At 36.2% G+C, this 12810-nt stretch overlaps 1 protein-coding gene and 1 long non-coding RNA gene across 3 annotated transcripts in view; one reads left to right on the top strand and one right to left on the bottom strand.

The window, feature by feature from the left end:
* The first annotated feature begins 2169 nt into the window (after positions 1 to 2169).
* LOC134293213 (uncharacterized) overlaps positions 2170 to 12810 on the top strand; it is a 28924-nt gene continuing 18283 nt past the window's right edge. Inside the window, exons 1-2 of the long non-coding RNA XR_010000226.1 lie at positions 2170 to 2836; positions 4103 to 4150. This is a non-coding gene — a long non-coding RNA (uncharacterized LOC134293213). The remainder of the gene's footprint in view (positions 2837 to 4102; positions 4151 to 12810) is intronic.
* Positions 9067 to 12803, bottom strand: ovca2 (OVCA2 serine hydrolase domain containing). Of its 2 annotated transcripts, none has more exons than XM_062960047.1 (2): positions 12562 to 12803; positions 9067 to 10402 (listed from the first exon to the last, which is right to left on the bottom strand). In XM_062960047.1, the coding sequence occupies exons 1-2, from the start codon at positions 12755 to 12757 to the stop codon at positions 9894 to 9896; spliced, it is 705 nt and encodes a 234-aa protein (XP_062816117.1). In that variant the 5' UTR covers positions 12758 to 12803; the 3' UTR covers positions 9067 to 9893. The 2 variants fall into 2 exon arrangements, with proteins under 2 accessions (XP_062816117.1, XP_062816118.1); XM_062960048.1 differs by lacking the exon at positions 12562 to 12803 and adding an exon at positions 11495 to 12487.

The raw sequence follows: 12810 nt of genomic DNA, 5'->3' as shown, positions 1-12810 counted from the left end.
GGGCACAAGAAGGGGTTGAAACACAGGGATGGCCGTCCAACGTTGCTATTATTATTATTATTATTATTATTATTATTATTATTATTATTATTATTATTCTGGATGCCCAGTCTCGGGGATAATGGGAGTTGCCATCCAATTTATTATTATTATTATTATTATTATTATTATTATTATTATTATTATTATTATTATTAATATTATTATATTATTGGACTCCTGCTCTCAGGGATAATGGGAGTTGCCAACCAATATAATATCATTATCATTATCATTATTACAGGACTTCTTGACTCCCGCACTTGTGAATAATGGGAGTTGCCATCAATATTATATTATTATTATTATTATTATTATGTGCCCATCACCACTGGGACCACCTGCACTGGTTTCTGCCAGAGTCTTTGAAGTTCAATCTTGAGGTCCTGGTAGCGGCTGAGTTATTATTATTATTATTATTATTGGACTCTCGCTCTCAGGGATAATGGGAGCTGCCATCTAATATATTATTATTATTATTATTATTATTATTATTATTATTATTGTATGACACAGCAAACAAGATAGATATGCTGGATTTCGTTTCACAAAATCACAAACACTTCCCAAGTTATTATTATTATTATTATATTACTGGACTCATGCTCTCAGGAATGATGGGAGTTGCCATCCAATATATCATATTATTGTTGTTATTATTATTATTATTATTACTGGACTCTAACTCTTGGGGATAATGGGAGTGGCCATCTAATATATTATTATTATTATTATTATTATTATTATTATTTATATTACTGGACTCCTGCTCTTGCGGATCATGGGAGCTGCCATCCAATTTATTATTATTATTATTATTATTATTATTATTATTATTATTATTATTATATTACTGGAGTCCTGCTCTCGGGATATTGGGAGCTGCCATCCAATTTATTATTATTATTATCATTATTATTATTACAGGACCCCTGCTCTCAGGGATAATGGCAGCTGCCATCCATTATTATTATTATTATTATTATTATTATTATTATTATTATTACTATTACTATAATATTACTGGACTCCCACTCTCAGGGATAATGGGAGTTGCCAACCAATATATTATTATTATTATTATTATTTTATTTTATTATGACACAGCAAACAAGATAGACATGCTGTATTTCCTATCACAAAACCACAAGTCGAACACTTCCCAAGTGTCTAGGACTGTGTGATGTATTTTCGGATGATGAGCACAGATTCCAGTCGGGTGGCCTTTTGCAGTTGGCAGATCATGATTTTGTCAATGCCTATTGTTTCCAAATGCCGGCTGAGATCTTTTGGCACGGCACCTAGTGTGCCCATCACCACATCATTATTATTATTATTATTATTATTATTATTATTATTATTATTATTATTATTATTATTATTAGACTCCCGCTCTCGTGAATAATGGGAGTTGCCATCTAATATATTATTATTATTATTATCATTATTATTATTACAGGACTCCTGCTCTCAGGGATAATGGGAGCTGCCATCCAATATATTATTATTATTATTATTATTAGGACTTTTAGAATAATAATAATAATAATAAAACTTTATTTATACCCCGCCACCATCTCCCCAACGGGGACTCGGGGCGGCTTACATGGGGCCATGCCCAGAACAGTACAATATAGCAAAATATAAAACAACATATCATAATACAATTAAACAATACAATAAATAATCATGTACAATGCAACACAATATATATATATATATATATACACATACAGTAGAGTCTCACTTATCCAACACTCGCTTATCCAACATTCTGGATTATCCAACGCATTTTTGTAGTCAATGTTTTCAATACATCGTGATATTTTGGTGCTAAATTCGTAAATACAGTAATTACTACATAGCATTACTGCGTATTGAACTATTTTTTCTGTCAAATTTGTTGTAGAACATGATGCTTTGGTGCTTAATTTGTAAAATCGTAACCTAATTTGATGTGTAATAGGCTTTTCCTTAATGCTTCCTTATTATCCAACATATTCGCTTATCCAACATTCTGCCGGCCCGTTTATGTTGGATAAGTGAGACTCTACTGTGTATGTGTGTGTATATATATATATATATATATATATATATATATATATATATATATATATATATAAAAACAGGGCGGGCCGCATGAGACACTTAGTTAAAACTTGGGGTGAGAAAAGGATAAGAATAATACTAAGAATAATAAGAAACTATTGTCATTTAAGTACTCTTCATTGTGTATTTCTTCTTACAGTATCCCAACTCATGTATTAAGTATAGAAAATAAAAGTATAGAAAAGTATAGAAAAGGAAACTCTGGGCAAGAGAACTGCCTTGCAAAGCACTGACATTCGGGGGTGAGAATATTACATCAGATCATTATTATTATGATATTTATTCCATTATTTTTATTTATTATATTATTACAGTACATATTATTCTATCCTATAACTTCCTTCCCAAAGGCCCCTCTCCTCCTTCCCCCCTCCCCTCTGGCTTCTGCTTCTCCAGGGCTATAAATAGCCTCTCTCTCTCTCTCTCTCTGCCTCTCTCTCGCCGGCTGCCTCCGTCTCCCGCTGACGTCACGGCCGACGTCATTGTGTAGGATGCTGCTTTTCTTATGAATGGGGCCGCGAGGTCTCCGCTGTTACTACGAGGCCCGCGCTATAAAGGCAGGAGACGCAGCAGCAGCAGCTCCAGCTCCAGCAGATCCACATCCACCAGAAGGAAGCAAGCAAGGAATTAATGAATGGGAAGAAGGAGAAGGAGATTAAGGAGAAGAAGCACACTATTATTATTATAGGTTATATTATAGATGACTATATTATATTATTTTTATTTTATATGTTAATATTATATATGACTATATTATTTTTATTTTTATTCTATTATTCTATTATATATTACTATATTATATTATTTATATTCTATTATTATATTACATATGACTATATTATTTATATTTATATTATTATTATTTTATGTTATACGTGACTATAGTATATTTTTATGTTATTTATATTCTATTTAGTATGATTATTTCATATGTTACATTATATATGACTATATTTTTATTTATATTCTATTTATTATTGTTTTATATATGTTACATTATATATGACTATATTATTTTTATTTTATTTTTATTCTATTATTCTATTATATATTACTACATTGTATTATTTATATTTATATTATTTATATTCTATTATTATATTACATATGACTATATTATTTATATTTATATTATTATTATTTTATGTTATACGTGACTATAGTATATTTTTATGTTATTTATATTCTATTTAGTATGATTATTTCATATGTTACATTATATATGACTATATTATTTTTATTTTATTTTTATTCTATTATTTATATTATTTATATTCTGTTTCTTGTATTATTTATGTATTATATTTTTATTTTATTTATATACATATTTTTATTATTTTGTTTTATTTATATTTTGTGTATATTTTATTATATATTATATATTATTTTGATTTTATAAATTATATATTACTATATTGTATTTTTTATTGTATTACATATATTTCATTTCATTCATTATATTTTATGTATATTCTACTATATATTATACGTATTATATTATTTTTATTTTATATATTATATATCACTATATTGCATTTTAGTGTACTTATTGTATTACATATATTTCATTTATTATATTTTATGTATATTCTATTATATATTATTATACATATATTATTTTGTTTTATTTATATTATATATTGCTATATTGCATTTTAGTGTATTTATTGTATTACATATATTTCATTTCATTTATTATATATTATTATATTGTTTTTATATTATATTATTATATTATATTGTTTTTATATTATTATAATTGTTTTCATTTCATTTCTTATATTATTATATTAGTTAAATTATATTCCATATTATTTTTATTTATATTATGTTTATATTATATTGTTTTTATATTATTATAATTTTTTTTCATTTCATTTATTATATTATTAGATTAATTAAATTATATTCTATATTATTTATATTATATTATATTTATATCATATGATATTAGTAACATTGGAGGAAGGAGCAGAAGGAGAGAGCCATCCATGGCCAGCAGGTAAGGCAGGTGGGTGGCGGGGACTACAACTCCCATCCTCCCCACAATGGCAGCCCTAGGGAGGAATTGGGGGTCTATACCCCTTAATCTGGGGGACCCCCCCCTTCCTTTCCTCCTGCGGATCTGGCCCCTCCCTCCCTGTTTTGCAACCTGTTGCATTGCGTCTATTGGGGGGGGGGGGGGATGATGGGCTTCCCATATATCCCGGGGTATCTCTATTGGATACTTTTATCCCTCCCCAAAATGTTAGCTCCTTATATATTATATTATATTACCATATATTATATTACCAATATTAGCTCCAAACTGAGGTTCTGTCAATCAATCAATCAATCAATCAATCAATTTATGTATGTATATTCACATCTACCTACCTACCTACATATCTATTTACCTGTCTACCTATCTGTTTATCTATTTACCTGCCTATGTATATATGTACCTACCCATCTACCTACCTACATATCTATTTACCTACCTATCAATTGACCAACCTATTTATCTATGTATCTATTTACCTACCTACCTATGTATCTGTTTACCTATCTACCTATTTTCCAATCTACCTATTTACCTACCAACTTACCAATTGACCAACCTATTTATCTATGTATCTTTTTACCTACCTACCTATGTATCTGTTTACCTATCTACCTATTTTCCAACCTACCTATTTACCTACCAACTTACCAATTGACCAACCTATTTATCTATGTATCTATTTACCTACCTACCTATGTATCTGTTTACCTATCTACCTATTTTCCAACCTACCTATTTACCTACCAACTTACCAATTGACCAACCTATTTATCTATGTATCTATTTACCTACCTACCTATGTATCTGTTTACCTATCTACCTATTTTCCAACCTACCTATTTACCTACCAACTTACCAATTGACCAACCTATTTATCTATGTATCTATTTACCTACCTACCTATGTATCTGTTTACCTATCTACCTATTTTCCAACCTACCTATTTACCTACCAACTTACCAATTGACCAACCTATTTATCTATGTATCTATTTACCTACCTACCTATGTATCTGTTTACCTATCTACCTATTTTCCAACCTACCTATTTACCTACCAACTTACCAATTGACCAACCTATTTATCTATGTATCTATTTACCTACCTACCTATGTATCTGTTTACCTATCTACCTATTTTCCAACCTACCTATTTACCTACCAACTTACCAATTGACCAACCTATTTATCTATGTATCTATTTACCTACCTACCTATGTATCTGTTTACCTATCTACCTATTTTCCAACCTACCTATTTACCTACCAACTTACCAATTGACCAACCTATTTATCTATGTATCTATTTACCTACCTACCTATGTATCTGTTTACCTATCTACCTATTTTCCAACCTACCTATTTACCTACCAACTTACCAATTGACCAACCTATTTATCTATGTATCTATTTACCTACCTACCTATGTATCTGTTTACCTATCTACCTATTTTCCAACCTACCTATTTACCTACCAACTTACCAATTGACCAACCTATTTATCTATGTATCTATTTACCTACCTACCTATGTATCTGTTTACCTATCTACCTATTTTCCAACCTACCTATTTACCTACCAACTTACCAATTGACCAACCTATTTATCTATGTATCTATTTACCTACCTATGTATGTTTACCTACCTATTTTCCAACCTACCTATCACTGTATTTATTTACCTATTTTCCAACCTATTTACTTACCTACCTACCAATTGACCAACCTATTTATCTATGTATCTATTTACTTACCTACCTATTTTCCAACCTACCTATCAATGTATCTATTTACTTATCTACCTACCCATCTATTTACCTACCTACCCACCCATGTATCTATTTACCTACCTACCTATGTATCTATTTACCTACCTATTTATCTATTTACCTACCTACCTATTTACCTATCTATTCATCTATCTATTTATCTATTTACCTACCTACATATTTACCTATCTATTTATCTACCTACCTTCCTATCTATTTACCTACCTATGTATGTACCTATTTATCTATCCATTATACCCATATAATATCCCACAAAAAAACAAAATATATTGGGGGGGGGGGGGCTATTATTAAAAGCGGGGCCGGAAGTGCCCCCGGAAGTGGAGGGCTGTAGGCTTTTTTTTCCTTTTAAAGGGGAAGCTTGTGTTTTTGCTGCTTTTCAGCTGCAGGTGTTTGGGACTCTTTGGGTCCAAGGCAGGGGCATTCTGGGTTATGGGAATCCCAAACAGCTCCAAGGCTTTGAAAGCACACACACACATATATGAGATATATATATATATACACACACACACACATAATAAGCCCGGGAATGTCTATCATAGGGCAGGGATAGATGGCCTTTGGGGTTCCCTTTGGCTCCCATTGACTTGCATTGATTTTATATTGATAACTTTTGGGTGTCCCTTGGGTGCAGTTGGCTTGAAATGGATGCATTTGAGGTCCTCGAGTTTCACTGATTTTGAATAGATGACCTTTGGGGTCCCATTGATTCTCACTGGGTTGGGATGGATGACCTTTGGGGTCCCTATGGAAGGCCAGCGTGCCGGGACCTTGGCTCTAGACTGCTTACTGCGAAATCCAAGGGGCGAAACAGTAACAGTCCACAGTCATGGCTACTGACGGCTGGCGGTGGCAACCTTGTCCTCTGAACTGTGGATGATGGGCTGGGCAATGCCATGGGATGCGTATATATTATATTGTATTATTATTATTATTATATTAATTATATTATATCTATTATATTGTATTTATATTTATCAATTATATATTTATTATATTATTGTTTATTATATTACATGTAATATATATTTATTATATTATGTATATTATATTTATTATATTATATTTGACTTATACAGTATTATATATCATTTATGAATATTATATGCATATTATGTTTATTATATTATGTATATTATTATATTACATATATTACATATATTATATTTATTATATTACAGTAGTCTCTCATTTATCCAACATAAACAGGCCAGCAGAACGTTGGATAAGCAAATATGTTGGATAATAAGGAGAGATTAAGGAAAAGCCTATTAAACATCAAATTAGGCTATGATTTTACAAATTAACCACCAAAACATCATATTATACAACAAATTTGACAGAAAAACTAATTCAATACGCAGTAATGCTATGTAGTAATTGCTGTATTTAGGAATTTAGAACCAAAATATCATGATATATTGAAAACATTGACTACAAAAATGGCTTGGATAATCCAGAAACTTGGATAAGCGAGGCTTGGATAAGTGAGACTCTACTGTATTTACGAATTTAGCACCAAAATATAACAAAGTATTGAAAACATTGACTACAAAAATGTGGATAATTGAGAACCTTGGATAAGGGAGTGTTGGATAAGTGAGACTCTACTGTATTGTATTTGAGTTATATATCATATTTAATATTTATTATAATAAACATAATAAGTATTATATATGTCAAATATAATATAATAAATATATGTAATATAATATACGTAATATAATAAACATATTATAATTCATAAATATATATACAGTAGAGTCTCACTTATCCAAGCTAAAAGGGCCGGCAGAAGCTTGGATAAGCGAATAACTTGGATAATAAGGAGGGATTAAGGAAAAGCCTATTAAACATCAAATTACGTTATGATTTTACAAATTAAGCACCAAAACTTCATGTTATACAACAAATTTGACAGAAAAAGTAGTTCAATATGCAGTAATGTTATGTTGTAATTACTGTATTTACGAATTTAGCACCAAAATATCACGATATATTGAAAAGATTGACTACAAAAATGGCTTGGATTATCCAGAGGCTTGGATAAGCGAGGCTTGGATAAGTGAGACTCTACTGTACAATATAATAGATATAATTAATAATTATTATATTTATTGTATTATTATATTTGATATAGGATTATTCTTTGGTGTTTGGGGGATGATGGGTCCTGTTTGCCCATCTCCCCGTGATGCTGCTGCTGCTTCTTTGGATGCCTTTCCTCGTCGCCATGGCGTCCATCGTCGGATGCAGGCTCAACGTCTCCACGGCAACCGTCTCCAGGGCAACCGTGGCTTTAGATTGTTACTGTGCGGACGTGGGTTTGGTAACAGTCTACAGCCATGGTTGGTCCGGCGGACGCAAAAGCGGCGGAAAGAACACGACAACGCATAGCCCGGAATGGCAGGATTGCAGGGAGGGGGCTCCTAAAGGTCATCTAGTCCAACCCCATTGGAACCAAACAACTCTTTATCAAAGTCATAGTGCTGTAAAGTTAGGAGGGACCCACCAAAGGCCATCTAGTCTGACCCTATTCTATTGGCGCAAGCTAACACGTCTTCCCAAAAGATTATTATATTCTTGGACCTTTGCCCATGCTCAGAGGTTGGTGTTAGACCCTGGGAACTTTGCACATGCTTGTAGGAGTATGGATCTTCACCCATGCTCAGGAAATGATTATTATTACTACCAATAAGAATATATACTTATTCTCCTGACTTATAACCTGACTCAACATTTAATTTACTAATTAAATATGAGTAAATAATAAAATTAATAATAATAAACATTAGCAAATAATAAAATAATTACTAATTATCAATATTCACTAATTAAATATTAGTAAATAAAGTAATATTAGTACATAATAAAGTAATAATTACTAATTAATATTTACAAATTAAATATGGGTAAATAAATAACATTGAATATTAGCAAACAGTAAATAATTACTAATCAATATGTACTGATTAAATATGAGTAAATAATAAAATAATATTAATATTGAATATTCGTAAATAAAACAACAATTGCTAACATTTACTAATTAAATATTAGTAAATAAAATATTAATATTGAATATTCGTAAATATAAATAATATTTATTAATTAAATATTGGTAAATAATAATAATAATAATCCCAGGTGACAGTTACATTGATGAAAAACAACAGGAAAAACTCAGCTGCTATCAGGATCTCAAGATTGAACTTCAAAGACTCTGGCAGAAACCAGTGAAGGTGGTCCCGGTGGTGATTGGCGCATTGGGTGCCGTGCCAAAAGATCTCAGCCGGCACTGGGAAACAATAGACATTGACAAAATTACGACCTGCCAACTGCAAAAGGCCTCCCGACTGGGATCTGCGCGCATCATCCGAAAATACAGCACACAGTCCTAGACACTTGGGAAGTGTTCGACTTGTGATTTTGTGATATGAAATCCAGCATGTCTATCTTGTTTGCTGTGTCATACAATAAAATAATAATAGCAATAATAATAATAATTATATATTAACCTTCCTTGCCTAGTTTCTCCATGCCTCACAACCTCTGAGGATGCCTGCCATAGATGTGGGCAAAACGTCAGGAGAGAATTCTTCTGGAACATGGCCATACAGCCCGGAATACATACAACAACCCTGTGATCCCGGCCATGAAAGCCTTCGACAACACAATAATAATAATAATAATAATAATAATATTACCCTGGGACACAGAGTGACATTATGGTCAGGAAATGATAAATAATAATATTTACTTATTATCCTGGAACCTCTGCACATGCTCAGGTTGCAATTAGATCCAGAGATCTTTGCACGTTAAGAGGCTTAGTTTTGCAAAACAAACGGCAACATGTTTACTCTTCCCAAATGTGTCTGTCAATCCTGGGGTCTTGGGTGTGCTCCCTTCTCATCAAGTGGAGGTCCCATCGTCCCCTTCCGCGTGGCCGAACTGGTCGAGGAAGGCCACGTATTCCTTCCTCTGGGGTCCAGCGGCCGGGACGAAGTGTCCCCCGGGGTGGAGGAGGGTCCGGGGCCCCTCGAAGCGGGCGGCCAGCTCCCTGCTCATGGCGGCTGGGATGACCTGGTCGTTCTCCCCGAAGATGTGGATGCTGGGCACTGCGATGGGGGCGTCGTAGTAGACATGGTGGGGCTTCGCTTTGCTCTGGAAGCCGGACACGAGGAGGGCGAAGCGGAAGGGAAAGCGGGGGTCGCCCTGCTGGCAGAGGGCGCAGAGGATGCCCACCAGGGCCGCCCCTTGGCTGAAGCCCATCATCCCCGAGAAGGGGCCCCGCTCCACAAAGGCCGACGCGACCGCTTCCAGGGATTCCTCCAGGCCGGAGCAGGACTCGGACTCTTCCAGCGCACTGAAAGTGCCTTCGGAAGGGTTGGAGAACCACCAGCCCCTCGAACTCGGCTCCCCTGGAAGAAGGAGGCGACAAAGACGACCCTGGTGAAAGGACTGCGGCTCCCATCGTCCCCTTTTAATCCCTTCGAAGAAAGGAGACTCAACAATGTCCTCCCCAAACACCATTCTGCCCCCCACCTCATCCTAGATGTTGTTGTTCCTCCAGAATGGACATCCCAGCGGTCCTTAATTTGCATGACCCCGCCCACCGCCTCTCCCTCAACCCTTTCCTACCCTTTCCTATGGCACACAGTAAACAGAGGAATTGATCAGCAACTGAACAATAATAATAATAATAATAATAATAATAATAAAAACTTTATTTATATACTGCCCTATCTCCCGGATGGGACTCAGGGCGGTTTCCAATCATAAAAACAACACAAACATTACATAGCAACATAATAACACATTATTAAGCAAAGTAAAATACTGTAATACAATTACAGCAATAAATAACACTTACATGACCTGATCAAGGGACGGGAACCATAAACCCAATATATTAAAATCATTTTAGGCTAGAGAAATCTTGTGCAATATATTCAGGCCCAGAAATCAGCAGTATTCCAATGTTTACTCAAGAGGTTTGGGGAGAATTCACCATGGTTTTGAGAAGTTGTAGGAACCTGGTTCCTTAATTTGCATGACCCCGCCCACTCCCTCTCCCTCAGCTCTTTTCTACCCTTTCCTATGGCACACAGCAAAAAGAGGAATTGATCAGCAACTGAGGTTTGGGGAGAATTCACCATGATTTAGAGGAGTTGTAGGCACTGGGATATATAGTTCACTTGATCTACACCCAGAGAGCACTCTGAACCCAACCAACAATGGATCTGGACCACACGTGCTACAGCTGATGGGACTTGCAATACCTTCACTGATACTGTGACCCCCACCAACAATGGACCAGGACCAAACTTGGCAGAGAGAAGCCCCATGACCAACTCAACGTACTGCAGGGGTTACTGGGAATGGACCTTGATTTTGGGAGTTGTAGTTCACCTGCATCCAGAGAGCCCTGAACCTAGCCAACAATGGATCTGGACCAAACTTCAGTGATATGACCTAACATCCCAAAACAAACAATGCCTTCTTCTAATCACCTGGACAGGAGCCTCCGGTGGCCCGGGGAGAGCGTGGATGAGCTCCCTCTATCAGCTCCACCTCCATGCAGGGACATGAGAGAAGCCCCCCACAAGGATGGTAAAACATCAAAACATCCGGGCGTCCCCTGGGCAACGTCCTTGCAGACGGCCAATTCTCTCACTCCAGAAGCAACTCAGGTTGCTCCTGACACAGAGAAAAAAAAAATCACCTGGGCACCACCGGGTCCCCAAGCTAGTTAATAATAATAATAATAATAAATAATGCAAGGTTTGGATCCCACTTTAGGGGATATACATTTTAATAATACAATAATAATAATAATAACAATAATGTGTTGTCAAAGGCTTTCATGGCCAGAATCACTGGATTACTGTGAGTGTCTGGACATGGTTCCAAAAGCATTCTCTCCTGACGTTTTGCCCACATCTATGGCAGTGGTTGTGAGATTTGTTAGGCAAATGGGGTATATATATATATACATACACATACATACATATATACACACACCTGTCCAGGGTGCGAGAAGTAAGTCTGTTGGAGATAAGTTGCAACTGGCCAGCTTGATTAGCATTGAATGGCCTTGCAGCTTCAAAGCCTGGCTGCTCCCTGCCTGGGGGGATCCTTTGCTGGGAGGTGTTCACAGACAGGAAACCATCGGGGTCAGCTAACACACTTCCCGACAAAGGATTCCCCCAGGCAGGGAGCAGCCAGGCCAGCTTTGAAGCTGCGAGGCCATTCAATGCTAATCAAGCTGGCCAATGGCAACATTCATACTTGCCTCAGAGAAAAGTTCGATATATCATTCCACAGATATATATATATATAAACCCCACTTTCCTAGTTTCCAACACACCCCACAACCTCTGAGGATGCCTGCCATAAATGCAGGCGAAACGTCAGGTGACAGTGCTGCTGGAACGCCGCCACACAGCCCGGAGCCCACACTCCCATGAGGCTGTTTTCCCTCCTTTTCGTACGTCATTGCGTCATGACGCCAGGCCTAAAATCACCTCACGGCCAACGTCACCGCCCGCCCGCCTCGGCCTTTCTCGCTCCGACCCACCTGACTGGCTTCCGGCGGTGACCAAGTGAGGCGCGTCCAGGAACTCGAGCTGCGCATGCCCGCGGAGGGCTTTCCGGAGCGCCCCCGTCCGAGCCCGGAAGATGGCGGCGTCCTGGCGGTACCCGTGCAGGCAGAGCAGCCGCAGTTCCCCTCTGCGCGCCGCCATTGCGCTTTGCATCCGGGTCCTTACGTACATCCGGCTGCAAGCCTGGGTTTCCAAAGCCTGCTCTCTATCCCCCTCTAGCGGCG

Source organism: Anolis carolinensis, unplaced genomic scaffold (genome assembly GCF_035594765.1).
Source record: "Anolis carolinensis isolate JA03-04 unplaced genomic scaffold, rAnoCar3.1.pri scaffold_7, whole genome shotgun sequence".
NCBI classification, from domain to species: Eukaryota; Metazoa; Chordata; class Lepidosauria; order Squamata; family Dactyloidae; genus Anolis; species Anolis carolinensis.
The sequence above is the reverse complement of the archived record's forward strand: the minus strand, read 5'-3'. Positions and strand labels throughout refer to the sequence as shown.